The sequence below is a fragment of the Haemaphysalis longicornis genome, unplaced genomic scaffold (genome assembly GCF_048455015.1).
Source record: "Haemaphysalis longicornis isolate Haplotype H1 unplaced genomic scaffold, Haemaphysalis longicornis Haplotype H1 scaffold_9, whole genome shotgun sequence".
NCBI classification, from domain to species: Eukaryota; Metazoa; Arthropoda; class Arachnida; order Ixodida; family Ixodidae; genus Haemaphysalis; species Haemaphysalis longicornis.
In genome coordinates, this window is record NW_027526460.1 from 132226904 (window position 1) to 132254837 (window position 27934).

The 27934-nt window shown below is 46.4% G+C and overlaps 1 protein-coding gene across 1 annotated transcript in view; it reads right to left on the minus strand.

Annotated features, from left to right (window-relative positions):
* Positions 1–5059: 5059 nt before the first annotated feature.
* The window catches only part of LOC144152411 (NADH-cytochrome b5 reductase 3-like), a 34019-nt gene continuing 11144 nt past the window's right edge, over positions 5060–27934 (minus strand). The window contains exons 3-4 of the mRNA XM_077683679.1: positions 23051–23316; positions 5060–5342 (exon numbers count right to left, since the gene is read on the minus strand). Coding sequence (XP_077539805.1) covers positions 5135–5342; positions 23051–23316 — 474 coding nt within the window. The 3' untranslated portion in view covers positions 5060–5134. The remainder of the gene's footprint in view (positions 5343–23050; positions 23317–27934) is intronic.

The window sequence follows — 27934 nt, forward strand, 5'->3', positions numbered from 1 at the left end:
AGCCTAAATTAATTAATTTTTCAGTAACTAAAGCATGACTTACCGCCGCAAAATCCCTGGAGGCACTATAAAACACCAAATCTTTCCAATAAGACAAACTTGTATTTTTTTCTGCATGGCCCCTTTAAGTGACCCGTTCTGCGAAAAGCCGTCGTTGTCGTGGTTGCCGTCGTGGTTGTTGCCCGGTAAAAAAGGTAATCGCCGCTGTAAAGAGTAAATACAAAATTAGAGCCGTTCCGCTCATTGTAAAAGCTGTCGGAAGTGCAGAGCCGTGGTTCGCCATAATGGGTGGTGGCGCCGTTATCCACTGACGGCTACCACCCATCAGGCTCTTCGCCGCCCTGCCTCACTCCTTTCTTGATGAATATGTAATTCAAACTTCCCGCCTTCGCAGTGCTCGCGCGTCCCTTGCCTAAAACTGCTCCAGCAGAAGGTTCGTTCTTTTTGTGCTTGCTTTAATTGTGTATGCTGGAGCTGTTTTGCGTCATTTAGAACACGTATTTTTTTTTCTTATGCAGCTGGACCTTTCCTGCATCATTTTGAACGCGTAATTTTTTTCATGCCCGGCTGAAGCCTTTCTGCTTCATTTCGAATGCACCATTTTTATTTGCGCTGCTGGAGCCGTTCTGCGGTATTTCGAACGCGCCATTTTTTTCCCTGAGTAAAGAACGCGGGGTCTGCCGGTTATATGCACAGATTTTGCCTGAAATGTACCTGCAGTATTCTTTGTGCTAAACAACGCGGAGATGTGTGACAAGCGCCAGCGGTTCACGAGGTTCCAAATGGTTGACTATTTAAACGACCTGGTTTTCGAATCCCTAGCGTGACTCTCTGACGACGGTACACCAGGCTCTACTTGGGTCTGTTATCTCGCTGAACAGCCTCATTCCGGCAGACGCTTGGCATCGACCGTTAGCGCGCTACGACGACAAGGCGAGCCCCTAAAGTGCTCTGCACTTAAAACGAGTGATTCTTTAGGGTTTGAACCCGGTTGTACACGTAGCAGCCCGATGCGCTAATGCTGTTTCTCTCGCAAACGAAATGTATTGTGTAATTACTTGCTGCTTTGTAAAAAGCATTGTGCAGTAATGTCATTAAAGGGGCCCTAAATAGGCTTATGAAGGTCGCTATTTCAATCACGCAATCGCAAGAGTACCCCTTCACGACAATGTATACCAAATATTACACCGCTGCGTAAAGCAGGGGCCGCACAAACACGTAACCAAGATCCTTTCTTTCTTTCCTTGCTCACCTACCGCTTCCTTGCCGCCACGCTGCCGCGCTCTGACGTGCGACAGACTGCTTGTGACGCACCCTGTGACGCACGAAGCTCTGAACAGTACTGCTGCGCTATTGGTGGGTTTCGTTAAATTCTGTAGCCAATCAGCGTTCCCGGCTCTGGGGGAAACGCGGTTGCACGCGGCGCTCCCGCACCTGCGGTACGGCGTATGCAGCGGCGGCACGGCGTATTCGTCTTGCACCGGTGGCACGGACGAATGTAGATCGTTGCCATCCGTTACACGAGCTTTGCTAAGTTTGTAGATATAGTGCCTCTGCGGCCACAAACGCCCGCTACAGGCGCGACCGCGGCAAGCATCTGCCTGCACGGTCGACAAGCAGCCCACTGTGCGGTGTATGCCGCAGCAGCTAAAACTTGTCACCGCCCTCCAGAGCGGGACTATTGCTGAAAATCAGTTTGCAAGCACGTGAAAGGGGGTGATAGTGCAGTGTAAGATTGCACGAGGATCGTCGTCGTCGCGGCTTTGCAAAGCAGTGTCTGGATAACTGCGGCGATGCGAATTCCTTTTCCCAGACCTCGGTGGGACCAGTGCACCGGGACAGCGCCGCATGCCGAAACGCTAGCGAGCCGTTATAATCGTCGGTGGCAATCTTCAATTACTGTCGTTAGCGAGCATGTTGTGTTTGGAAGCCCCCTATAGGGCCCTCAAACACTCGTTTCCGCTATTATAAAACTGACGTGCCGACGCGGCACGGCCGGCGCGAGGAGCCTTTCGATGCGGGCCGGCCACCGACCGACACCGCTGAGCGGTAGCGGATGTAGTAGGCGGAGCTTGGCCGTCGTCTGATAAAAAAAAAAAGAAGCGTGACGTACCGCCGAGCGGAGCCAATGGCTGCGCGCATCTCGAACCAACCCTATTTCTCTAGGTGGTCTTGCGCCTGGTCGGTGACGTCACCGCTTCCACAGTGCTTTGGAGGTGCGGTGAAAGAGAAAATGCGCCAGGCCTTGTTGCGGGCACTTTTAATGAACGATAAGTCGCCTAATACTGAACGCTTTTGAACCATTGGTACGGCAGGACGTCTTTGAATAGTACTCCAACGATTGCGCACGTAAAATCGCAACCTTTGGAACCCTGTATACGGCCAATTTAAAGTCGGTTTGGGCATTGCTGGGCTTGGCATTAGAACAAATGCCCAGTGCATGCATGGTTGCGGACAGTGGCGGCCACGTGAGCTTGTTGCTGCATTCCAAGAGCGTTTCCGCAGAGAGGAGTATCAAAGCCGTGGAAACTTTAGTCATGCTGCTAATGTGAGAAGCACTTTTAATGAACCTTAGAGAACGACGTCGTTGATTTCTCCCTCCTCGCCGCTCACATCTGAGAGCGTATGATTTTTGAGAAGATGCCAACCTTCGCTCTAACGGTTCCACGTTGCAACCTTTTACAGCCCGTTTAGTCGCAGCGACTGGCCTATAGACAAGAAAACTTATGTTGGGTGCGTATTCGTTCACTGTAAGTTTGAAAACTGCGGTTCTAAGGAGCGGGACTTATTGCATGGAAGGGAAAGCCGATCCTCTCGAAGCTTGTCACACAGAACGTATGCTGTATAGGGGTTGCTGTGAATCTAGTTACTGTTAATGCCGTCCGGGCTCACATTGTTGAAAACGGGAGGTACAAACGATGGCTCACAAAGGACGCTCTATAAACGGTTAAGCCGGTATACGTTCGCCTCCCTCGAGCAATTATCAGAGGGACATTTCAGTACGAAGCATTGATTGCCTACTAATCCTGGCTTCAGTAGTCTGGCTGGCCGGCTTTCTAGCCTCCTACCTGAAACCTACCTGTAAATAGTGCTCCACAGCACAGTAGGTATCCTGGTGGTGAAGCAACCTTAGTGAAGCGGTGAAGCAACTTTATTTTGTCGATTCCTTTTTACTTGGATGAAGACATTTTTACAAACATACAATACTAGTTCCTACATCTCTTCTGTGCACCTAATTGCCAATAAGAGCCTTATACGCTTCTTGCGTATCAGACGCGTCTTTCCTCATGTGAATGCTAGGGGTAATATAAACTTTACGCACCTAAAAATGCTCCATAAAACCTTCCAACGCATTGCAGGCGTCCTTTAGAGTGTTAACAAAGCGTGGAAGGCTACGGGAAAACTGCAGAAATTCGAAGAATTGTCTGCTAATATCCGAAGCATTGGTATGCCGCTGGTTTAAAGTGTGAGTTCTTTACAGCCAAATATGGATATCAGCAGCGAAAGACGTCGGATTATTTTATACTTTATAACAGTTCTGTTTCCTTTCGCCAATGATGTAAAATTAGTCAATTATACCGATGAAGCGTGTTTACTTCGCTAATTAAGTTTTTTTCGAACATGCAAAGCGTTCTGTAGAATTGGTCGATTTATGCTATTTTAACGCGAGAGTGTTTTATGCCAGGGTACATCAAGATCTTACTGACGTCATATCCGTCACGGAAGTGACGTCATATCCGTCACGGAAGTGACTTTCTCGCCTCTCGCCGCAATGGGAGATGCGAGGCGCTCTGCCAACTGCGCTATGTACAGACGTAAGCAGCTCTACGAACGCCCCTTATGTCCCTCCACTAGGACTCATTCAGATGGTGCTGCCATCTAGGAGAGGCGAAGCGGAGTAGCGCATCATGACGCTAATGAGCGCCGATAGTTGGCGCCTCACTGCCAGCACCTTAGTGTACGAGGGACGCAAGAAGCCCTCCGCTGTAGCGCTGTTACCATGACCGTTATGTGTTTTAAGCTGTTTCTGTGCATGTCATTTTTGGTTTTGTTGTCCTGGAATAAACCGGTTGTCTTTCTGTTTCTTGCTTGTCGGCGTCACTTCGTCTGGCCGCGCCAGGCTCGCGAACCCTTCGCAGATGAAGGAGGTTCCTTTTACATTCAACTGCTCCTGTGAAGGCACATTTCACTATCGTGTTTTATCAATTCCTATGAAAGAGGGATCAACCACAATTTTTATACGTATTTCCAACGTCCTACCGCACACTTTTTTGTTTAATCTTTGGGTTGATGGTGAGATGTATAAGGAGCATATCTTTTATTTTGTCAGCTCATTTTCGTGAAAGTATTTTTTTTCTTTCAATTTTTCATTTTTGGTTTTTCGAAGTTATTTCCTATGAATTATATTCCGCCAAATCTGCATTTTTGTGGAACTGCACGGCGTTACATGGTTCTGGCTGTGGAGGTACTCGGCAAAGAATACTACGCATTAGAAACGCACAAAAACAGGTGGTACAGAGGAGTAAACATTAGATGATTAGGATTAGATTAGAATTAGAAACATTAGGATTAGAAACATTAGATGATTAGGAGTAAACATTACATGATAAAATGAATGTTGTTTCTTGTACGTGTCCTTCCAATATCAAAACGACGATAAATCATGCGAGAAGCCGTGACAGCTCCAATTGGGCGGAGTCAAACAAAGCCAACGAGTTAGAACTTGTAGGCTGCCAATCCAAGCATCTTTGAAGGCAACTTGACATTATGTGACGAAGCAAGGGCAGTGTACATGTGCAGTGTCATTTTTCGTAACCAAATTAGAAGCGAAAATAAGTATAGGATTAAGACATTGCAATGCGGAACAGAATAGCTGAGCAGTGCAGAAGAATCACTCTATTGCTATTGGCTTACAGAGAGAATATGTGAAGATATGTCTATTGTAAAGGGTAGTCCACGAACTAGCGATATGAGCGCAGCTTTTTTTCCGTTTGAACAGCACCGAACGCGTGTGTCGCCATACCCGATTTATTATTCGTACCGTGAGTGCTGAAAAAAATATATTATTCACGATTCATTCGCATCGAGCAAAGCACCTCCTACGCAGCAGTCCCGGCCGATCGGAAGCGCGGGCCTAGTAGTAGATAACGCGCTTGTGGCCAATCTCCTTGAGCTCGGGCTTGCAGACGTCTTCTATGAATCCCGGAGGCCCGCAGCACAGCACCAGGGTTTCGGGTCCGGGCGGAGGCAAGTGCTCCATCATAATGTCTGCAGTCAGGGGCCCATCCACGAAGCCCATCCTGCCTTCATGAGTGGACAGCCTGTCCAGGACGTGGCGCAGCCTGCGTTGCCCGAGAAACGGTAAACGTACAGTCGGGGAGAAATAAAATTCGCACACGAAAATATGAACCAGAACACGCAAGATGGAAAAATAGTGTACATGGAGGATAAATGTAAGAACGCTTTTTGCATACAGTTAAACCGGGATACAACGAAGTTTTGACAGAAGTTCGCAATTTTTCGTTAAACCCAGGTTTTCGTTACATGCACGTTTCGAGTTAAGGATATCGGCAATGAAGCAGAAACTAAACCAAAATGCTAGACCTCTGTGGAGGTGAACTCACCCTTCATGAATTTATTTCACAGCAAAAATTACGCCCATCTTCCCGCGAGGGAACCCTGATGTGATGCGACGCATCGGGGGTGGGGGTTCAATTGGCGTTTCCATTGGGTTGATTCTCTAAATCGCATGAAACGTGTTGTGAACGCATATGATGCATTCCACCACATGCGGGTGTTCTCATACGCGGGAAGATGGGCGTAATTTTACTTTTCATGCACATGCATACGCGACATAAGAGCGTTGGCATCAGCGTTTGGATTGACGCTGGTACTCGATTGTGTCAAACCACTCGCTGACGGGACAGTTGCTTCCAGTGACTACATCGGAAGAAGCAACGGAGTCGTCGTCGTCAAGCGAAGCACAAGCAAAGTCAAGCGCAGTCAAGCGAACGCACTTGACAGAACCGGCGCAGCGCGCTCACCGCTTAATATTCAGCACTTGAAGGAGAGGAGACGAACAGAAGAGAGTTGCGCATGTGCAGCGAGAGCAAATGCGAGAGAGAAGCGTCAGCGAAGCGCGCGCAGCTGTTATGATAATAAGACAGAGAGGGCGCGTTGCACACAGCTGTTGGCGAGAAGAACGGAGGAGAGTTTGCGCATGTGCAGTGAGCATGCGGACAACGGCGCGACAACGACATTGGAGGGACATACCCCCGAGAAAATGATGCGTCGCATCTAAAAACTGTCTGAGTTGAGCCTCGTGCTTTGGCACGAGCTTAGGCACTAGATAGCGCACCAAGAAAGCAAGGCCACTTACCCCCGTATAAACAAACGCAACTTAAGTATCACTTTGGCCTTTTGACACTTTTCGCCGCCTTAACGCGTTACCAGAACCAAGCTTATGCTGAACGGGTGCCTTCTTGCGAACTTGATGATCTTTACAGCACTCAAGATTGTTGAGAGGGTGCAAGCTTGGATACTTTACCATGGCGGCAACATTGTTCTTTCTTGTTAGCGGAAACGGCATTTGAAATTATCCGCTTTTCTTGAAAAGGCACAACTTTTCGTTTTGTAACAGCAGCACTGATCACCGACGAACCGATACCACACATAGAAGTGGAGACGCGCGATTACACGCTGACAGGGTGGACTAGCACCTCAAAACTTATGTCTGGAACCGAAACCGCACTCATACGTTGAAGTGTGAGTGCAAAAAAAGAAGTGAAAGGCAGTTACTCTTGCTAGCTGGTGTGGTGTCACGCGACACAAGCAAACAAGACTTGACTTCTACGTTAACCACGGGATATGGTGCTAGCCCCTCCGTTCATCATCGTCATCATGACGAGTATCGGGTTGAGGCGATTCCAGAAGTTTGCCTTGCTGCTGGGTCCTTACGGTATTGCCAGTATTCGCTAAAGTAATTCCTATCTCCGGTCGATTTTATAGTAAAAGTGCAAAAAGCAATCGCTGATCAGCTCGCCAGCTTCGTTACATCGAGGTTAACCGCTGCGACGTTTCGTCACGGAGAGGTCGTAAACACATGGGCTTCAATGGTGGTGGCAATGGGAAATTAAGTCCAGAAATTCGTTACACAGATGTTCGTTACATCCAGGATAACTGTGTTCCAGGTTTTTGTTACCTGCTGGTTTCGAGTTAACGCTCGTGTGAATGAAACAGAAAGAAATCAAGATGCTTGACGTCAGGGGCGGTGAACTCTCCCTTCAAGGATTTTCTTCAACTGCGAAGTTTCTGAGGAAGCTGTACAGCTTTTCTTTGTAGCCGTATGGTTGCATTCAGGTGTATGTCAAACTTTCCTTTGCAGAAACTTACTCCACCTTGGGGATTTCCCCTAAATCTGATCGATTAACACTTGTCGTCTACTTCGAGTTGTTGATCAATTCGCTCTCGCGCTACAAACGACTAGCCTCCTGGTTAGCTCAGTTGGTTGAGCGACTGCTCGTTACACAATGCTCGTTACATCCAGGTTTAACTGTGTTGCAGGTTTTCGTTACATTCAGGTTTCGAGTTAAGGTTCGCGTGAATGAAACAGAAAGAAATCAAGATGCTAGACGTCAGGGGTGGTGAACTCTCCCTTCATGGGTTTCGCAGTGGAAAACTGCGTGATTTGTGCCTGCTGGTTTCCCGAGAGCTTAGTCACTGCACCGCGGCATTTGAAAGAAGCAATGTCACCTACCCTCGCTATCACAAACGTAACTCAAGCATCATTTTTGCCTTTTGGCGCTTTTCGGTGCCTTAACGCGTTTCAAGGACGAAACCTAAGCTAAGGTGAAAGGGCGTTTTTTAGCGAAATTGATGCTGTTTTCCACATTCAAAAAATTCCCCGCATTTCCCCGAGGGGAAGAATGTGAAAGTGCGAATGCACGAGTTGAATTTGCGTGGTTCGGTAATGTTCGCGAAAGAGAGATCACACACACACACACACAACTACAAAGAAAGAAAGATGCATTTATTCACAGACACCTATTTGTGTTGTCGTTGTACTTGATTGCTACAGCGGATCTCAGCTTTGAAATTTCGTGTCAGTACTCCTTTAAGCGGGTGCATTAGCCCTTCTCACGCCCGATTCCTGGCCAATCCCCCACGTGGGTATGTGCCATGTCAGCGGCCAGGCAGCGCGCGCCCATCTCCCCCCGTTTCCAAGGAAGACGAGGAGATTCCTGGCCAATCCCCCACGTGGGTATGTGCCATGTCAGCGGCCAGGCTGCGCGCGCCCATCTCCACGTGCGCGGACATCGCCGGTGGACGAAGGTTCAGGGTCGCTTAAGAAGTGCATTGAATTAAAAAATGTTAAGAGGGTCATAGCTCGGGTACTCTGCCGGGCTGAGACGGCATTTAAAATTTCGAGATTATCTTGAAAACACATCTTTTCGTTTCCTGGCAGCAGAACTCATAACCGACGAGCCGAAACCACGGATAGCTGTGGAAGCGCGCTACTAAACGCATACAAAGAGCCTAGCATTTAACCAGCACCGCACTTACTCGTGAAAGTACATGGTAATTTGAGGTGCGGGCGAAATTCGCTAAATTAGTACAGTTACCCCACCGAATTTTGAGAAAAAGTGAAAAAAAAAACAATGACTCATCAGCGCAGCGAATTCGTTATATCACGGTAAACCGCCGCAATGCCTTCGTAACATCGAGGTGGCGAACGTGTTCATGGGCTTCAATGGGGCTGTAAATGGGGAATTGGAAAACTTCTTTAAATCCAGGAATTGGTCACATAGGGGTTCGTTAGATCCAGGTTTAACTGTATTTAAAATTTACATTTTTTGACATTGCTACTGTAATTAGGGCACGCGTCAATTTGAAGGGCATCGAGAGAGGTCGCGCTATTTGTGTATTGTGATACATATGGTCGACATCGCATTTCATTTGTGCATGACCGTACGTTAACAGACCACCTGTTTATGTGAAGGATGCATTATTTCACAGCTAACGATCGATCGTAAACTGCAGTCTCGTGCAGGAGGCGTAAAAATTGTGGGGCGGAGCGCGTAACTCGGCCGTGCATGCGCTTCCCGCAAGCGACCACACCGCGCGCCACAAACGTTTGGGGCCGTTGGCTTTTACGAGGTTAGCGGGAAAGTGCCGCCACTTGAGTTTGGGGAGGCTAAAAGCTACGTCCGGCTCGGGAGTGCATCAATCGCATCCGTGTAGCTGCTGTACGCAGGCTAGGAATGTCTCCAAGCGTACTGCCTACAACCTCGGCATCATACTCACTGCAGCGACTTTTTCAAGAATTATTCATGCCACATAGCTCAAGGCCAATCAAATCTTCGCGACAAATTTCTGATGCACGCTCGTTTTTGTTGCTGTTGTTGTTTTTGCTGTTGCTTTTGTTGTTGTTGCTGATGCTGCTGTTGTTGCTGTTGCTGCTTCTCTTGTTGTTGTGGTTGTTGTTGTGTTTGCTGCTGCTGCTTTTGTTGCAGTTGTTGTTATTGCTGCTGCTGTTTTTCTTGGTGTTGTTGTTGTTGCTACTGTTGTTGTTGTTGCTACTACTGTTGTTGTTGTTGTTGCTTCTGCTGTTGTTGCTGCTGCTGCTGCTTCTGTTGTTGTTGTTACTACTGTTGCTTTTATTGATGCTGCTGTTGTTGCTGCTGCTGTTGCTGTTGTTGTTGTTGTTGCTGCTGCTGTTGCTGCTTTTGCTGTTGTTGCTGCTCTTGTTGCTGTTGTTGTTGTTGCTGGTACTGTTGTTGCTGTTGCTGTAAAAAGCGGTAACCAGCTATCGCTGGAGCTACCTGCGCCGGCCTGCGCCACTTCGCGGCCGTAGCCGCCGCCTGTGCAGCTATCGTGTGGCTCGCTCAGTGCGCTTTTCGTGTCCCCGGCGCATTTCGCGTCAAGTGTAACAAAAAGCAATAAACAGAGTGCCTGGAATCGCTGTACAACATAGGTCGCGGCCAGCTGCCCGAAGAGTCGGCGTTCCGAAATTCGATCACTGCGGCGAGCCGCTGAGAAACGCCGGCAGTGCGGAAGCAGCGAACACAAACTCGGTAGTGCTCCCAGCGCGCGTCTCCCCACCAACTGTCTCGAGCGTCGCGCGTCGTTGTCTAGCCGCGCAAGCAATTTGCACTCGCGGCGCCTGCATCACGTTCACATCGCTTTTTAATTAAGAGGAGAACAGATCCGTACGTAGCGGCATTACAGAAACTGCGGCCGGCGCACAATCGACAGGGCTACGGCAGCTCTGCTCTGTAATATCCTCCCGACAGTAACGTGAGCAGATTTGTTTATATAAAATACAGCCTTTCGCGGTATCCGCTGAAACCGGAGCTGCGACTGGTCGCATTAAAAACGCCCCTAATTAAACAATCGTCGCACGCTGGAGCAAATTAGGTTTCTACACCTGATAAACAGTTAATTTGCTGCTTATCGCAAAAGAAGCAAGATGCAAAATTTTTGTGTCAGTGCCCCTTTAAGAGCCCCCTCTTGAGACCTCAGATGGCATGGTCAGGTGTGGTTGCGAGTTCGTGCGCGGACATCTGAAGCCATATTATAAAACTGTTGTTTCGGCTGCGTGAACGATTCGCCAGGGCAGCTCTGCCCCCTTAAACATGCACACGTTCGCACGCGCGCGCGTGTGCGTGTGGGCTCATGTGTTTTCTGTTTTGGATTTTTTATGAACACGCGTTGTGTTATAGATATGAATTACGGTTATGGATACTCAGCTTTGGACAAATATTTTCAGGTGCCATTCAGTACATGAAGAATGAGGTATATTAATGGTTTTTACTAGCCCACTGCTTGTCATTGTGATCAAGTATCCCGTAGAGGATCTGAAACGTCAAAATTGTTCGTTTGGATAGTTCAGCGGCCGAACCTTCGTTATGAAAACGGTGGCAGCAGCAGTAGTGAAACGTTCAGCCATCCTTGCGAAACAACCACAAGGATGGCTGATAATTTCGCGAAACAATCGCGGTCGGCTCAGGTGCAAACTGGAAATGGAACTTCCTGTTGGTAAATTTTGTTTTATTTTTAAGGCCTTTGTTTTCTTGACGGTTCGCCTGATGATGGGGTTGCTCGGCTATAGGTGTGGCCCTGCGGAGTTCCTCCTGTGTCAGTACTATGCAAAACAACTGAGCGGGGACGTGTGTGCGTACGACTTATAACATCACTATACCGTCAGTATTCCGCCAATCACGCCACTAGCGAGCTGTGCTTGTTTTCTCTGCTATGACGTCAATGCTCCTCACTCCGGCGTTCCCTGTTCCAATGCGTGCCAGCGTCACGTGGGTATTTAAAGTGGTTTCCTTTATTTACCTTCTATAGAAGCAGTCCTGAGCGGTTTTAAGGCAGTCCCAAACTCCTCCTGCCGTAAACATTCTATGGACAAGTATGAAGCTGCTTCGGAGCGGCTTGAAAATGCTCTGAGCAGACGACTAAAACAGACCTCGGGCCTCGCGTATCTGCCCCAGCAAACCCACCCAGGCAGCACGAGCATGTGCGGCCAATCTTTGCCCAAAGAACATTGGCCAGCCCTTTTCCTTCCGGCCAATCTTCGGCCAAAGTGTTCGGCCCTTAGTCCAAAATGGTCCTTGGCCGTGTAAGGCCGGACCTTGGCTGCCATTCATTGGCCAATCTACTATGGCCGCTAATACCATTGGCTGACCGACCATTGGCCGAAGAAGTATGGCCTACTATTGGCCAAGCATATATGGCCTACCATTGGCCGAGCATGTATGGCCTACCATTGGCCGAGCATGTATGGCCTACCATTGGCCAATGACGTATGGCCTACCATTGGCCTCATTCAGATTATTCTCTGCAGGCCAGAGGAAGCCCGCCCTAGGCTGCTGCCATGCATGCCCTACAGCAGGCCGTTAACCTTGAAATAACATCGAAAATATATATTTAATGAATTTTAATTGCATCAAAAATGCTCAGAAAATGTAATTTTAAATACGTCCAAAATGCATTAGTAATGCATTTTCAATGCACAGAAAATACTGCTTCAAATATACTCAAAATGTGTTACTAGTGTATAGAAAATAAAAACATGGATAGATTGAGAGATGCCTTGCAATGTGTCTTTGGGGGAATTGTTAACATTCAACTAGAAAATTTCATGTTGTGGTTTCGAAAAGTTTAATAGGCTCTAGCCTCAAGATATGCTCCATTGTGAAAACGTAAACCGGCCATACTCTGATTGCGGGCCAGCAAATGACGGAAAAGAACAGCATGTATGAGCAAGATTGGCAGTTTGAAAGTTGTTTATTGTACACCTCAGCGAAGTGGCCAATTTCGCCATTACTAAGCAGCAAGAATGAAGGCCTTTCAGCCACCTCTGCAGCCAGCGCAGATGCAGCGTTGTGCATCAGAGTCCTCGTACTTCGGATTCTCCACGCGGGAAATTTCACCAGCACCTGCAGTGAAAAGAAAACAGGGGAAAATATTAGGGGAACACTTCTTTTTTAGAGGCAAATAAATGTCAAATCAATCAGGCCTTTTTTCTAGCTGTACCAACGCTCCTCGTCAGCAAGGATTTTTTAGTTTCCCCGTCAAAGAAAAAAAACCGTCATGAAAACAATGCCCATTTGAAGGCCGTAAGGCAATTTATGTAATGTTAAGCATAGTTTATATCGTCATGCGGCAGCGACATTGGATCTTCAATACCATTATAAAAAAAGGATGGTGGTTGGGGGGAGGCTTATGTATGGAGATTATCTAGGGATGAAAATTAGCAAAAATTAGTACAAAAAAAGACACAGCTAACAACGTTACCAAACATGCAACAGAGTTCTTAGCGTTACGCTGCTTCTCTTTCTTAGGCGCTGTAGTTAACTTGAAATGGTGGCCATTCTGGTTTTTTAATTAACTTGGACAAAACTTGTCTGTGACCTCACAAGACGCTAATAAAATAAGATAAATAGTAATCTTATTAACTATAATTATTGTTATGTGTTCCGTATTTCGGCGTCAACTTCTTCGGAGATTACGTGCTAAAAAATAGTGCGCAGCGAAACAGTTTAAAAAGGCATGGGCAGGATTGTAGTAGAAAGCTTACATAAAAGTCATTAGATTGGCGTAAGCACTCAACAATGCCTTCAAAGAAACGGCAAAGTAAGTTTATTTTGAAAAAGAAAGAAAACTTTCAAGCCGTCCTTAAAATTACAAGCTCTGATACGGTAGGCACCTAACCAAAGCGATTAAAACAAGCAAAGCAAGAAAAAGTGTATTTTTGCCTACACACATATGTACTTTTCTTGCTTTCCGTCGCACATAACCGGTAATTTTATACTTTTTGCTGTACACAGACAACGCAATCAATTATTAGGGAGCGACGCGGAAAATAATTGTAAATTCTCGCGTCGTTTACAGACAAAAAACAGATAAACACCTGTTAGCGTCAGGGACCATCAAGTAAAAAGTAGTGGCTTCATAAATACTCGAGACACCTAAAAGGAACTCGTTTAAGTACACCCTTTAGACGCAAATGAGCAATTACGGCTGCTAAACACACACAACTGCCAAGCAGCCCACGCGCATCCACGCGCATCCGCCTTTGGCACATTTTTGAAATTCTCACTCGACCACGAGCGGCCTAAGGGCTCCTCGAAACGCGCCCACGTGTTCGTGAATGCGCGACAAAATGAATACAGCAAGGAGGGGAAAAGTTGCTAGGAAACACAAAAGAGGAAGGGTGGAACGTCTTGAAGTTTCACGAAGTTTTGGGGGAGCTATCAAAGGAACAAAAGAAGACGAACCCGGCCGGGGGACCCGTTCTGGGAACCGAGGGGTCTCGTGCGGGGAACTGGTTGCCCCCCTCGCATCCCCCCTTCCTTCTCCGTCCTTCCTTGGCTGGTTCTTGGTTCTGGGAACGGAAACTGATTGTAACTTAGCGGCGACTCTCATACAGTTTGTCTTATACCCCTGTCACACGCGCCAACCTAATGTCATTTTAGACGAATGAGATTCGTTTCAAATGACATTCGTCTGCTGTCACACGGGCTCAGTCTAATGACATTCGCTGCGAATGACATTCGGTACCAAATGAGTCCAGAGAACTCATTCGACTGTGAATTCGGACCAACTGCGTACTCTCAACAGCAGAAGACCAGAAAAAAATATCTTTAAAAAAATAAGAAACTTATTGTTTGCCACTTTTTATTTGATCTTGCCTGTTTTAAAAGCTTTCGCTTGCTTTATTGAGCACTTTGAATGAATTACTTCCGCTTTCAGTGTGACCGCATGGGTCCCCGGCTTTTCCAACTTTCAACCATTTCAACATGGCTGCCGTCGGCATGGGGACGGAAAATGCGCGCTCCCGCAATGCCGCGGAAAACCCAAACGAACGCACGCAATGGTCCGAGAGCGAGACGTTCGCTCGGCGACAGCCTTTTTCACGTCGCTGATCGCGGCGTCGTCCCCGCGCGCCGCCATGTTTGTGGACAAATCGCGGTATGGGGGCCCTATTCTCGACTGCACAAATTGCCGGCATTTCGCCCATGTTTTTTTGCGTAAGCACGACGTAAGCAATCAGTGACGTGCTGCACCTATAGCTATGAGTGACGTGCTGCACCTATAGCTATGACGACATGCAGTGTAATTTGACGAGTCACTCATAAAGATCGCTACCAAGGCATCAAATATTGTGCAAGAAAGATATAAAAACACTTGGCATGTACTATAAAAATTAAGACGGTAGCTGAGGCTGACAAGAAAAACCCATTTCTGGAGGTCAAATTTGACGCCAACACCACAAGGCGATCGAGTAACGTTGATCCAAAAGCGAGCGAAAGGCGGATGTCGAGCTAAAGAACATCACACAATTTTTTTACCGTATCTATTTATTTTTTCAATCGCTTTTATTAACATAGCTGGGCTCTCTGCTTCAATGCAAGCTTTGTTGCGTTATCACCTTCCCTGCCGCCACCGCCGCCACGCCATCGTCTGCTGCTATGTTACAAGTTTATGTCGTGATCACAGAAAAAGACGGCCGCGACCATCGCTTCTATGACACATAAGAGCAGCGAAGCGCTACGCCTGATAACCGCGGAGCGCACCGATGTCGACGATTCACTCATTCGTCAAGCTCGACTGCAATCAGCGCTGTAATGAACTAAATAGTCACTTTTCATTGTTATTTTTCTCTTGAGTTCGATCATGTGATCCAACAGCTTACTAGGACAAGTATGGGCAAATGCCATGCATTGGGTTCTCTTTGTCATAGAGAGGCTTGTACTGCCCTCTTATGCTGTGGTTACGCCAAACAAATAATTTTTATTTCATTGCCAAACATAAAAGCAAAATACTCAATGTTATTTGCATGTTCCATGATCGCTGACTTGGAAGCAATTGAAACTATAATTTGTTTCGGTAGGAAACATGCTTTAAACAGCGCGCATGCGAAACTGCGCCTGCTGCAAATTGCCGCACATTTCGCGGTGCCGTAAGCCGGGGCAATATTGTGCTCTATTTTGCTTGTATTTTGCGACAAAAACAGCCGCCATTTTCAAGCTGTTACGTAGCATTACGTCACTTTTACGCAGGCTGAAGTTGCCAATGCATGGCGTAATCGTTCCCGCCAACTGTTTAAATTACGTCACGCCTTCTCAGCCAATCACAGAGGGGGTGTGTATTACAAACAGCATTGTTGTTGAATAGCAAAGACAGGCTTACATTGTCATGTCCGCTGCATTTAGTGTGGTTTTTCATTGCCGGCCAAGAATTATGCGCCTTTAGTAACGAGAAATGAGGCAAACTTTAGAACTGGTGTCCGTAGACGACATGAAACGTCAAAATGACGACAGCACACACAACCGCTTTGTCAACCGGAAGCACGTGACCAAAATTGAAAGCCAATCAGAAAAGACTTCCGGAAAATTGCCTGAATTGCCGGCAATTTGTGCAGTCGAGAATAGGGCCCTGGATCATGGCAGATTTCCTTGTTATTTGTCTTGGCTTCGTATGACGGTATGACTTATTGCAACAAATTACGGCCTAAAAAGAGTGCGCATAACGCATGCTAAAGCATTTTAGATACTTTTTCTCAAAGTATAAACGCTTATCTGGATTACATCATCATTCTATGCAATTTCGAGTGCGCCAAGTATACTACCGATTGCCATTGACATCACACGTGAATGACATTTGGTTTGTTCGTGTAGCACCTATGCAGAAAACTAATGTCATTTGAAACGAATCTCATTCGTCTAAAATGACATTAGGTTGGCGCGTGTGACAGGGGTATTAGATGGACAAATTATTTTAAGTCCCTGGGCATGAAGCACTTAGTGTCGCTACAGCCACTTGCACCGAAGATTACGTGTGTGGCTTTTAACACTTTTGGTCACTTCCATACAGACGGCACAAACTCTTTCATGGCTTTAGTTGACAGAATGGCGACATGCGACGGACAAAAATCGCGAAGGCTACCCGGCTTCTCGCCGTATGGCCCGGGCATGCGCATTAATCGGATGCATGTATGCCACAAACTGGGTTCCTTCCCCGTACGGCGGCTGCTGTCAACATGCGCAGCTGTGAGCAGCTGCTGCGAACAGAAAAAAAAGTTGCGTCCCTGAATACACTGATTTGATTGTTTGTAGGGTGCGATACTTATGTTGTGCAGGCGGGGAACCTCTTCCCCTTTCACACTCTGTTCGTAGGGTTTAACGCCGACGGAAGGCTCCGGATTAATTTCGACCACCTGGTGGTCTTCAACGTGCGTCGAAATCTCGTACACACGGGCGTTTTTGCTTTTCGCCTCCATCAGAAAAGCGGCCGCCGCGGCCGGGAATCGAACCCGTGACCTCGTGCTCAGCATGAATACACTTCGCAAATTTATCAAACGCGTAAACATGGGCGGCGGAGTTTCGGTGAACAGGCTGTGTTTAAAACGTTCCTGGCTGTTATGTGTTTACTGCAAGTGTTAGTCCTAAATAAGCTCACAATGGAATAACTCTATCCACAGAAAAACTCGTAGCAACAGTCCCCCGGCCACTCAGCAAGACCCGAGCTAAAAATTAGGCGCAAAAATGGTAGCACTAAAATCCTTATTTTACGTCTTCTTGCTGTCGTTGATTTGTGAGTACATTCCCTTGCGCGGAGTAGTTACGGTAGGAAATCTTGCTCGCAGGTAAAGGTAAGCTTAACAACCACGTGCGGATTTCAAAAAAGGCGTTAACACGCTTTGATTGCAAGGCAAACATACATCAATTAATTGTTGTGCGACACCGTACGCGCAAATAGCTGGTAAATCGTCCTTACCTTGGCTAGACGGCAATCCTGATAAAAACGCCACTGCAACGCGCCGTCCAAGCAGAGGCTTCGTCCGCACGACGACCGCGCGTTGAGGAGTCCGAAAACTTGTAACACCACAAGACAGGCAAAAGAAACGCAGCGAGGGCAGACAAAACGTGAAGGAGGGGTGAGCCGCTCCCCGCAGGTACCGGGCACAAAGGAGGAGGTAGTGAGCGGCAGTGAGAGGCGCCGAGCTGCTCGCCCTCGCAAGCATAGCCAGCGTTGTCCATCTGAGGCCGATATTTTTCAGAAAAAGAAAAATTTCAAAGCCTCCACAGAGATACCGTCGTAACAACGCTGGCAAAGTGCAAGTGTTTTCATACATATATATATACTCGTTGAATTAGATGTTTTTGCTTTGCCGATTACGTTGGAACACCGCCGCTTACATATTTGTTCGCCGAGTTTCTCTCTAATACAGAGAGCTTATATGTATGCCTGCCTCAGACAGCGCAGTAAGTGAAAGTATCTCCCTCAGTTTCTTTTATTATAAGTAAACATCGAGGAGAAATTCTCAGTGCGTTTATTCATTTGAGATGTATTTTATCTGGCACTTAAGATACGCTTTACGTGAATCTTACGATTCAGCAACTGAAGCAGTGCCTCTAGTGTACTCAAAATGTATTTCGGCAAAGATTTTTTAATACATTTAAAATGTATTTTCAATAAATATTTTTCCTGCATTGAGAGTGTATTTCTACCATGTTCGTTCCACAAACCTACAATGCATTTGAAATATATTTCGAATATATTCAGAGTATATTTCTATGCTTCAGCACACTTTTAAAGTATACTCAGAGTGCTGCTCTAAATGTAGTTAGGTAAGCGTATTTTTTAAATATTTACAGTGCATTTGGACCTAGATTGTTTGGCGGGAAGGAATACATTTTCGATATATTCTGAATGCCTTAAGCGCGCATTCATGAGGTTCAGTACATTCCTAATCTATTTGTAGGGTACTTAAAAGCACTGTATTTTTTCTGCTTTTTTAATAATGTATTTTTAATATTTACTAAAAATTAAGAAAATGCAATTTTTAATGCACTTGAAATACATGTACGAATACAAAGCATATTTGAAATGCACTTCAAGCATACTCGTAGGTATTTCAAACGTATTATTTTTCGCTAAGGGCCCTTATCCTCCCTCTCCTACCCCTACTCTTTCCTCAGTTACACTCAGCCTGACGTTTGAGCCCACAATAGACTTTCGATTGATTGATTGTAGGGTTTAACGCGCCGACGCAACGCAGGCGGTGAGGCGCGCCGTAGTGGAGGGCTCCGGATTAAGTTTGACCACCTGTGGATCTTTAACGTGCGCCGAAATCTCGTACACACGGGCATTTTTGCTTTTCGCCCCATCAGAAAAGCGGCCGCCGTGGCCGGGAATCGAACCCATGCCCTCGTGCTCAGCAGCGCAACGCTTTAGCCACTGAGCCATCGCGGCGGGTGACAGTAGACTTTCACTTCCTGCCTAAGTTTTTAAACAAGCATATAGTCCCGCACAGAACCTGCGCTTCTTTTTTCTATCTTTCGAGTAAGGGAAAATTTATAGAAGTAGCTCAAAAGCGTTTTAGTAACCACAAAGGTCCGCTAGGCCGGAAATGTTCCTGAAAAAATAGGAAGCGACCGGTGAAAGAGTAGAGCGCATGTGGGAGAAACCTGATGGGGGTGACGGAGGCGTAGGGGCAAACATTTTTGTGTTTAGGCAAGACGCGACCTCATGCCGGATCTTCCTTCAGCAGTGTCACCAGTAACCTCCACTGGTGTGTTGTTCACTTTATAGATGGCTTGTCGCTGACGATATTGAATATACTATTGAAGTACTTGGCCAACCGATAGCCTCACAAGGAAATTGTACGGAAGTAATACTTCGTAATGCTCTCGTAATAATTCATTTTGGAGACAGATTGATCACCTCGGCTGCGTAAAAGTGGCGGCACTCAAAATCGTGAAGAAAGCGTTCAAATGCGGTAGATTCGCTACTTTGAAAAAAAAAAAAAAAGCTGTGATACATACGTTGCCAGTGTGAGAATATGTTTGAGGTAACGACATGGACAAGATTGTTAAAGCGATAACTGAAAGCATGGTATGACGTTGTAGGGAAACAGCGCGTGACGTTCCTTTAAATTTCCATGTTATAACACGCATACGCGTTTCATCACACCCACGGAATACATTATTTCCAAATTCAGGACGCACCCAGCACGTGATTTCGTACTATTAAGGTATTCACAATCGTCGTATGCATAGCTTGGATTATCAACCTGCGTGCAATCTCGTAACGCTTGTATTATCCTCTGTGCATGTCAGGAGAGTTCTTATGCCCTGGGTGCCAGAAATATAGGGCTTCGCAACTTCCGTGGTTCCCACAACTTTTGATGAATAGCTCACGTCGTTTCAGAGTATTCGCATTTCATATAAATATACATTAGAGCGTAAAACCTCAGCATAGCCTGTAGCTATCGTAAAATACATACTTCGAATCCTCGAAGGGGGTTCTTTTTTTTGTCGAGGTACTGAACTCTATAGGAAATAAAACTGAAATGAAGCGTCAAGGATGTTCCACTCACCAATGACGAAACATCGTGTTTTCGGCGAAGTAGCTGGGTCACAAGACATTGTGGCACAGGGAAGTATGTAGTCATGCATAGCAGGGCTAAGGGGTATGTTGTTATTACGACGCAAATTTAATCATATTTATTAACACAGCATATGTCTCAAATGAAAGGCTGATGTGAATCAGTAGCGCCACGTATATATCACGGGCACTTAGCTGTATGCTAGGAGCATATGCATGTGCTTGGTAGGCTGGGAAAAAAGAAAATTAATGACTTGTCTACATGCTCATTGCCTGTTTCTACTTTTATTCATGGGTACCACGCCTAAAGTAACCAGAGTGGCACGGTGCTTCCAAACACCACACGAATGCTAGTTAGATCAATTGCAACAGCTGCCGTTTTTTTTCGTTTATTTTAAAAGAATGCCCTGACGTCGCCTTTGCGGCGCTAACTTAATACCCTCGTGTGATGTAAATGTAGCATTTAGGTATACCTTTTTGTTTAAGCCAGCTTCGTCGCGCAAAAAATGTTTGAAGTTGAATTTAGCATCCCACACACTAACATTTCAGTTAAAGCAAGTCTCATGTCAGCAGCCCTACCTGCTTTATCAGAGCTTATAAACTAAAGGAGAGATTTTTCTGCCTATAATGGCCTTCATTAGCTGACTCACAAAAAGGGAGATTCGACGTAGAGGTTACTGCCACCGCCAGGCCCTCGCGAAGCTACATACCATGCTACTGCATGCCATAGAGTCCCCGCGGACAAGCAGCTCGTTCTCCCACACCATTGTATTTCCCGTCCACCGCGACCCCTCCTTCCAGAGGTCGTCAAGTACATACGCGCAATTCTCTGTCCGGAGATCTTTTCTACATGGGTGGCCGCAGAGAAAACGAGTATTCTGCGTCCAGATGCTTGTCGTTCGTCTTCGGACCTTTGTTGGCCAAACAGGAAAGACGTAATTCGTGGCCAGACTGTTGCCGTTCGTGTTCCGACTTCCGCTGGCCAAATGGGAAACGATTAACGCGTGGCCAGACGCTCTTTGTTCGTCATCAGACGTATGGTGGCCATGGAGAAAGCGTGTACTCCGTGGACAGATGCCTGCCGTTCATCTGGGGACCTGAACTGGCCAAACAGACAACGCGGCCCCCGTGGCCAGTCGCTTGCAGTTCGTCTTCCGACCTAAGCTGGCCAAAAAGGAAACAAGTAATCTGTGGCCGGACGCGTGCTGTTCGTCGTCGGACGTGTGGTGACCAATGAAAAAACATGTTCTCTGTGGCCAGATGTTTGCCTTTGGTGTAAAGACCTCGGCTGGCCGAACAGACAACAAGTATTCCGTGACCAAATGCATGCCAAAGAACATAAGTTCCATGGCAGTCCAAACTTTGCCAATGGCCAAACAGGCCAAGCATCGGCCAAAAATAAGCCAAAGGCTGGCCACGTTTTCTGTGCTGCCTGGGCACCCAAGCCAATCAAATGAAATTTCATCCAATCCGACACAATCTAACCTCCTCTTTCATCACCTTCGCTCCTCGGATTTTTTTATCTCCACTCTGCTTATTCTCCCATCTCGCTTTCCCTCCCTTCCTATCTATGTTATACGTCTTAGGCTAAACGACGGTGAACTAGGGAGGACAAAACCATTCGGAGTAGATGGATATTTACACGGCAAAATATTCTCCACCGACCTAGTTCTCCCACGCAACCATGCTGCGGCCGCTGAGTGCAGGTTTATTATTAAAGGGACACCGAAGGCAACTGGAAAGTTTAGTTAAGACGAAACTCCAATTGCTCTCTCAGCGTTTATTCAGGGGCGAAAGATGCTTTTGTTGCGGAGAAATTGCGACTTCAAAAACGCATTTCTTCCCTCACACTGTTTCGTGACGTTTCCCGTGACGCAAACGAGAACCGGAAGCGCAAGAGATAGCGGTGGGGTTTGTGGTCTAGCAGCTAAGCCAAAACCTACCACGCGAAGCATCGCGGCCGGAGAAGCCATTGGAGCCGCTCTCGGCGCACACCACCAGACAACTTGCGCGCCCCGCAGGTCCGTAGCTGCCGCTCTATATGCGCCAATCTTGGTGCTGCACGAAACTCGCAATACGAATTTACCTCGTGGTTTGAGCTGACTTACAAAGCGTTTGGCGTCCAGGGCAACCGCAGCGAAAATGAAGTCAGGGGCTCTGTATTGCTTTGCAGTCTCTACTCTGAAGGTCGAAATGGGTTGTCCCATTTCTTTGCGTCGGCGATGTTGTATTTTGGCAGATCCTGTACTTGCACGTCATTTCCTTGTCTCCAGGCTATCCATGTTACGGCCTGGGCCAATACCGAACAATGTAGCACCTGTTTGGTTGTGGCTTTGCGTATAGATAACTAAAATTCGGTTATAATTGGTGGTTAACTGGGTTTACTAAAGCTTAGAAAGGGACAGTGAGTACAAGCGGCGATTTAGCTCAAGAATAGAAGTGAAAGTGAAGTCGCGGCAGGGCATAGACACAACCGTATGTGTCGTCTGCGCAAATTTGTATTCGGCTTGACAACGTGGCACCATTTGTTAGTTCCTCTGGCAAAAGCGGCCAATGCCTTGTGTAGAAACGCCGCTACGGTACTCGGTGTAGGAGAACCTGAATGTCAGTACGCGTGTATTTGCGAGCTATTACAATGCAGGCGTGCTGTTCACTTCCATCCAAAACTCGAAAAACACATTCGGATTTACAGCTTGACCGATTAGTTTACCTAGCGCAGCCTTGGTATATCTAGCGGTGGAGATAACAAGCACATCACTACGCCGAACAAGCAATAACCATCGCAACCCCTAGCGGCACCCCGGATTGGCAGCTTGCGAATGTTGGCAGGACTTGAAATATACTTGTACGCTTATAATTGTTTCTGACTGATGAAAGTTCACTTGTACAGAAAGATTTTAAGAGTTTATTTAAGAGCTTGTGTGGTAGGTTTTCGTCCTGCTGTTCGTCACGTGACTCTTGGCCCATCCGGTCAGTCACTGTTTACGGCATCTCTGCTACGTGGCTGGAAGCTTCATTTTTTGAGAACTTACGAGATTAATTTCAATGTACTGCCCTAGAGACTCGTACGTTCGCTTTCTGCGAACGCCAATTAGACCAGGTTAGGTTTTGTCATCAGGGTCCCTTTAACCACGCCCGCCGTCTTACTTACCGGAAACGTTTCCCGAGGGTCTTGGCGTAGTCGCGCAGTTCCTGGCGTGCTATGATGTCCCTGCGGCAGGTGTTGACGTAGATCATCATGACCGACGTCTGGTCGTCACCGTCGGCCGCCATGTGGCGCAGCAGCTGCAGCATCGGAGTGATGCCACTTCCGGCCGCCACGAGGCCCAGTCGATCGGCGCGAGGTAGCGGCCGGCCGTCAACTGTCTTGAACAGGCCTCTGCCCTCGTACACGAAGTCACCGAAGGGGCCCTGCACCTGCGGGACACATCGTAGCTACTTAGTATCATACCTTGTGTCTGCAAATAAATTCTTTCTGGGACTGTATCCATTCGCCGCGGGAATGTTTGCACTCCGCTTTTTTGACGGCAGTTTCTAGCGCTAGCTTCCGATCTCCATGACGTACCTCGTGCTGTGAAGTGATCGGTCGTTTTTATTTTTGGAGTAAGTGCATAAGCAAATCACCAATTAAACCGAAGCCACATTTTCAGTGGAGACTTGCCATGAAGAGTTTCGAGTTTTGGCACATTGATCAACTCTGAGGAACGTAAATAGGTTCACGAACGCCCGGCCATCAGTATATCGCCACCTGCCAAGGAAGAGGTTGTGACCGAACTCCGAATCTCGTGGTTGGGGAAAAGTGTTGCAACTGTCAAGTTACCTTGCAGCAAACGTCCCAAATGCGTACAAGAACTCTGAAAAGAGGTCGCACTAAGAGGCTTTAAATCTGAGAAGCCGCTGTTTGGGGTTCTAGTGGCGATTGATAGCCAGGCTGCTTACCGCTAGAGTACGATGGATCTTATATGTCCACCAAAAAACCTTGGGCAGCAAAGTCAACTTTCTTGCGAATACTGAGCAGAAAAATCTTTAACTCTCGTTTTATCCGTGTTGCAGTTATAAAAACCTTCCAAAAACCATAGCATGGTAACTGGTCCCTAAGACGACTCAGAGTTACCATTACACCGAGTTTCATTTACCTGTCATAATCAGTTAGTTCCCAATGAAGTTGTAAACGTCACAGGACTCGCGTCTACTGTCATTACACGGGCTTCTGTTGGAGACGTATCGTTACAACAAACCTCTAGCTTTAACTCCTGGGATATATTCGATAAATTGAACATCTCTCAACAAAACTTATGTAAAAATTGGCTGCTCACACGGCTATCATTAGAGCGAGTTTCATATACGTGTCGTAATTAGTTCACTACGAAGTTGTTTAAGTTAGATATCAGGTCTGCTGTCAATATGCATAACCACCAGCCGGAAGAGTAAGTGTACAGAAAACGGCCATAACCCTTGTTTTGTACAAACTTTCCAAAGAAAAATGATACAGTGATTGGCCCAACACACCACTCTACCACTACTCCGAGTTTTATTTACTAGTCGCAATTAACCAGTTCGCAAAGATTGAGTTCCCCCCACGTTTAAAAGTTTAAAACTGTGTCACTTTTGCGGCGTGTGGTAAACAGCTTCGTTTTTCATCCACAAGGGTTCTAGGTTTATTCAATAAATGTTTGTTGGGTTTACAAAATGCGTTATTGATGTTAGTACAGAAGGAGCTCCCGAAGTAGAAACTGTTAGGGGGACCTCGTGGCTATAAATCCATAAGACAAAGTTTTTTTCTTTAAATTTAATTCCGCTCACAGTTACAGCGACGTAAAAAGGTACATCGGAGGGGCAAGGAAAAAAGCTGCAAGAAGCAGCTTGACAGAGCCCTTGCCCCTGTCCAGCAATGAACGACGTGTGGCTAAGAGGGTATATGCAAAAAACGCACTGAAAAATACACCTTTTTCATATGTCACAGCAATATAAAACCATACAATGAAATAACATCAATTTGGCGGCACGATAGGAGTACATACAGTGTACAGTAATAAAAATACTTATACATGAACTGCAACACGCAAACCGAGTACAAAAAAAGAATTACGATCGCGTACATTCACCATACTAGTATTCCGAGTTTTACAATGTTCGAAAAAGAAAACACATCGTGTTCGCACCAGTGAAATCACATTTTATCATCTAAAAATAGATTTAAAATGCCATGTCTGTTTAACAATAAAATGTCGATTTTTTCCCGGTCAAACTTGTTAAGTACAATAGGCAAGGTGCTCTTAATTTGTTGGCACCCGTAGTCAGTACGTGAAAATGGAACTTGTCATGGGGACCGGTATCGATAAGAATAAAGGCTATGAATCATTGTTAGAGCAGCTTCAGTTAAAAAAGAACTTTGTTTTTCTAGCGATGCTTTCTTGTACCTGCGCAGTAGCTGATAATTGTATATATCACCAGCACGGAGCAATTTATGCTTTTTAAAAAGTGGCTGAGTGTATTCTAAGTACGAGACATTATCTATAGCCCGCACGGCCTTTTTTGTATTAGTACTAGTTTCTGTAGGTTCTGTGAAGTGGTGTTTGCCCATACTATGCGCAATAATTGAGGTGGGACTGCAGGAGGGAGTTGTACAAAAGTTTCTTATAATGGCAGAACGGAATGTACACAAGTTAATATAATAAGTGTAAAAAAGTTAATATAATGGCAGAACGGAATGTACACAAAGTAATAAAAACGATTAGCATTTCAGGGTCAGGCGAAGAAAATCAATTCTTTTGCATAACATTTCATATTTTGTGCGAGTTCAAGGCATAAGGATTAGTAGTATGAGTCGTGATTTTTCTTTCCCCAGCCGTTTTTACGAACTCACTCACCGACGTTATGTCATCCTGAAAGTTCACAACACCCACATATCCATTTTACTACACGCTTGACATTTCCCGATCATGGCTACTGCACACCCTGTATATACTGTCCCAATTTCGGAAAGACAGTGTCTCCTTGTCTGGTGCCCTTTCGACCATGATGTCTCCACTGTTCTCATGAAGGATAATCTACCTTCATGGCATGCGTCCTTCAAGAGCTCTATGTAAATATCTTCTGGTTCCGAAACCAAACGCTTTTTCATAAATTAAAAAAAAACGGTATACAAAGGTTTTGTTATATGCGCAGTAGATTCCATAAATATGATGCATTGTTGGGTAGCCATCTTGAAGTACAGCGCATTGGTTGTGAGCAATGTATGGTGCCGCTTATGCGATTAAATGTTGCCACGGCACAAGAGTCACATCACCCTTATTGCTATCGACGCTATGGTAATAATCTCTAGAGATTAAAAATTGCCAGTCTTTCCTCTTTGGTATCTACCGAAGCCAAAGCTTCGGTGCAGTGTAGTGTAGTGCTGTGTAGTGGTTGAATCATCATCAACCTCAGAGTGTTGCGGGTGCTGTCATCATCGACAGCACCCACACACTTACAGCGGCTCATATCTTGCGCTGTCCAAACTTAAGATTTGCTCCAACATTTCCTAATTACCCCACTCGATTAACCTATCGGTCTTGCGTATGTCTAGTACCTTCGCTCAGCAGTCCTTGTGCTGCCCTGCTGGTCTACCGGTTGGCAGTTATTAACAGCGGAGCTGTTCACGCTTTTTTGTGTCCGTGCGGACCGTTAACAGGAAATTATCCCTGCGAACTGGAAAGGAGGAAAGTGAGAGGCCAAAAAGAGTGAGGGAAACTCGCAAGGAGGGAAGGCGCCCAGTTGTTGGAAGTGCGCGCCTCAACAAGGAAATGTGGTTAGGGTGGTCCCGGGAATCGAACCCCGGACCTTTACGCCGTGAAACCGGCAAATCTAACCACCGGGACACCCCAAAGGCCCAAGAAGTACGGGGCTAGCAACGGCGCGGAACAATGGCACCTGCAGCCAATTACAAAGGAAAAAAAAAACGCTCCCTGTTGTCGGTATTCAATTTCGGTCCCTCGTGCTATGAAACCGGCGTCTATCCGATTGTCGCATTCGGGGAGCACGAGCATTTCCTTTGTTTTCTTAGCGCGGGCGTTGGCTTTGGGATTTTGCTGTGTTGAGGTGAACCTTTGGCTTCGGACTTAAAGGGACCACGAAGGAAAATGCAAGTTTGTTTTATTCGAAAGACTTCGTGTTTTATAGTGCCCCAGCGCTTGCCCGGAATCAAACAAAAGAACTGCGAAATTATTACGTTTAAAGTAGCATTTCTATTGTTGCGCCACAATGTGTGTTTCAACGACGCTTGCATTGGCATCATAAGAACAGGTCTTGCCGTTAAAGGAGCCATGAAGAGAAAACACAAGTGTGGTTCATTCAAAAGATTGTCTCGTTAGAATCATACATACACCACTTTTAATGTAAACTTCGCTCAAATAAGCTACATAATTAGGAAAAACGGGAATGGTCATGCGACCCACCAGCTCATTTCCCGCAACAGAACCTGTGATGTCACATGGGCTAAGCTCTGCGATTGGCGGAGGCTGGCAGAAGCAGACGCAAATTAGGTAGAGCTTACAAACTAGACGAACGAGCGATTTGCGCTTAAATTTAGGGCGCATTCTTTACAAAGCAATAGGAATGATGGGACAAACAGTGGAAGTTACAAAGCACATGTAAACATAGAAATACTGATGCGTTCTGCTGTTCGTACTGCGCACAGCACGCTTGGTTTAGCTGCACAGCACTACGGGGCTTGGGGTTGTCTCAGACGACACTGGCCGATTGACGCAAGCAACGGTGTCTTACGTGACCCCATTTGTCGAGCGAGCACTGTTTCAGGGAACGAATATTTTCTCCGAGAACAAAAACAAGCCAGGTTTAAATGCGGGCAAAAACAAACCAAACGCTTGCCACGGTATGGTGGCGGCATCTAGGTTACGGAACGTAAAGAAACGCGGGAACAAACCAACACCGCTGTACAGGGTGGAGACAACCTTTGAATGGTCCCGTGCCGCCGCAGTTGGGCCAACGGTAGTAGTATCTGTTTGTTTTATGGCGCAAGGGCAACGATGGCCAA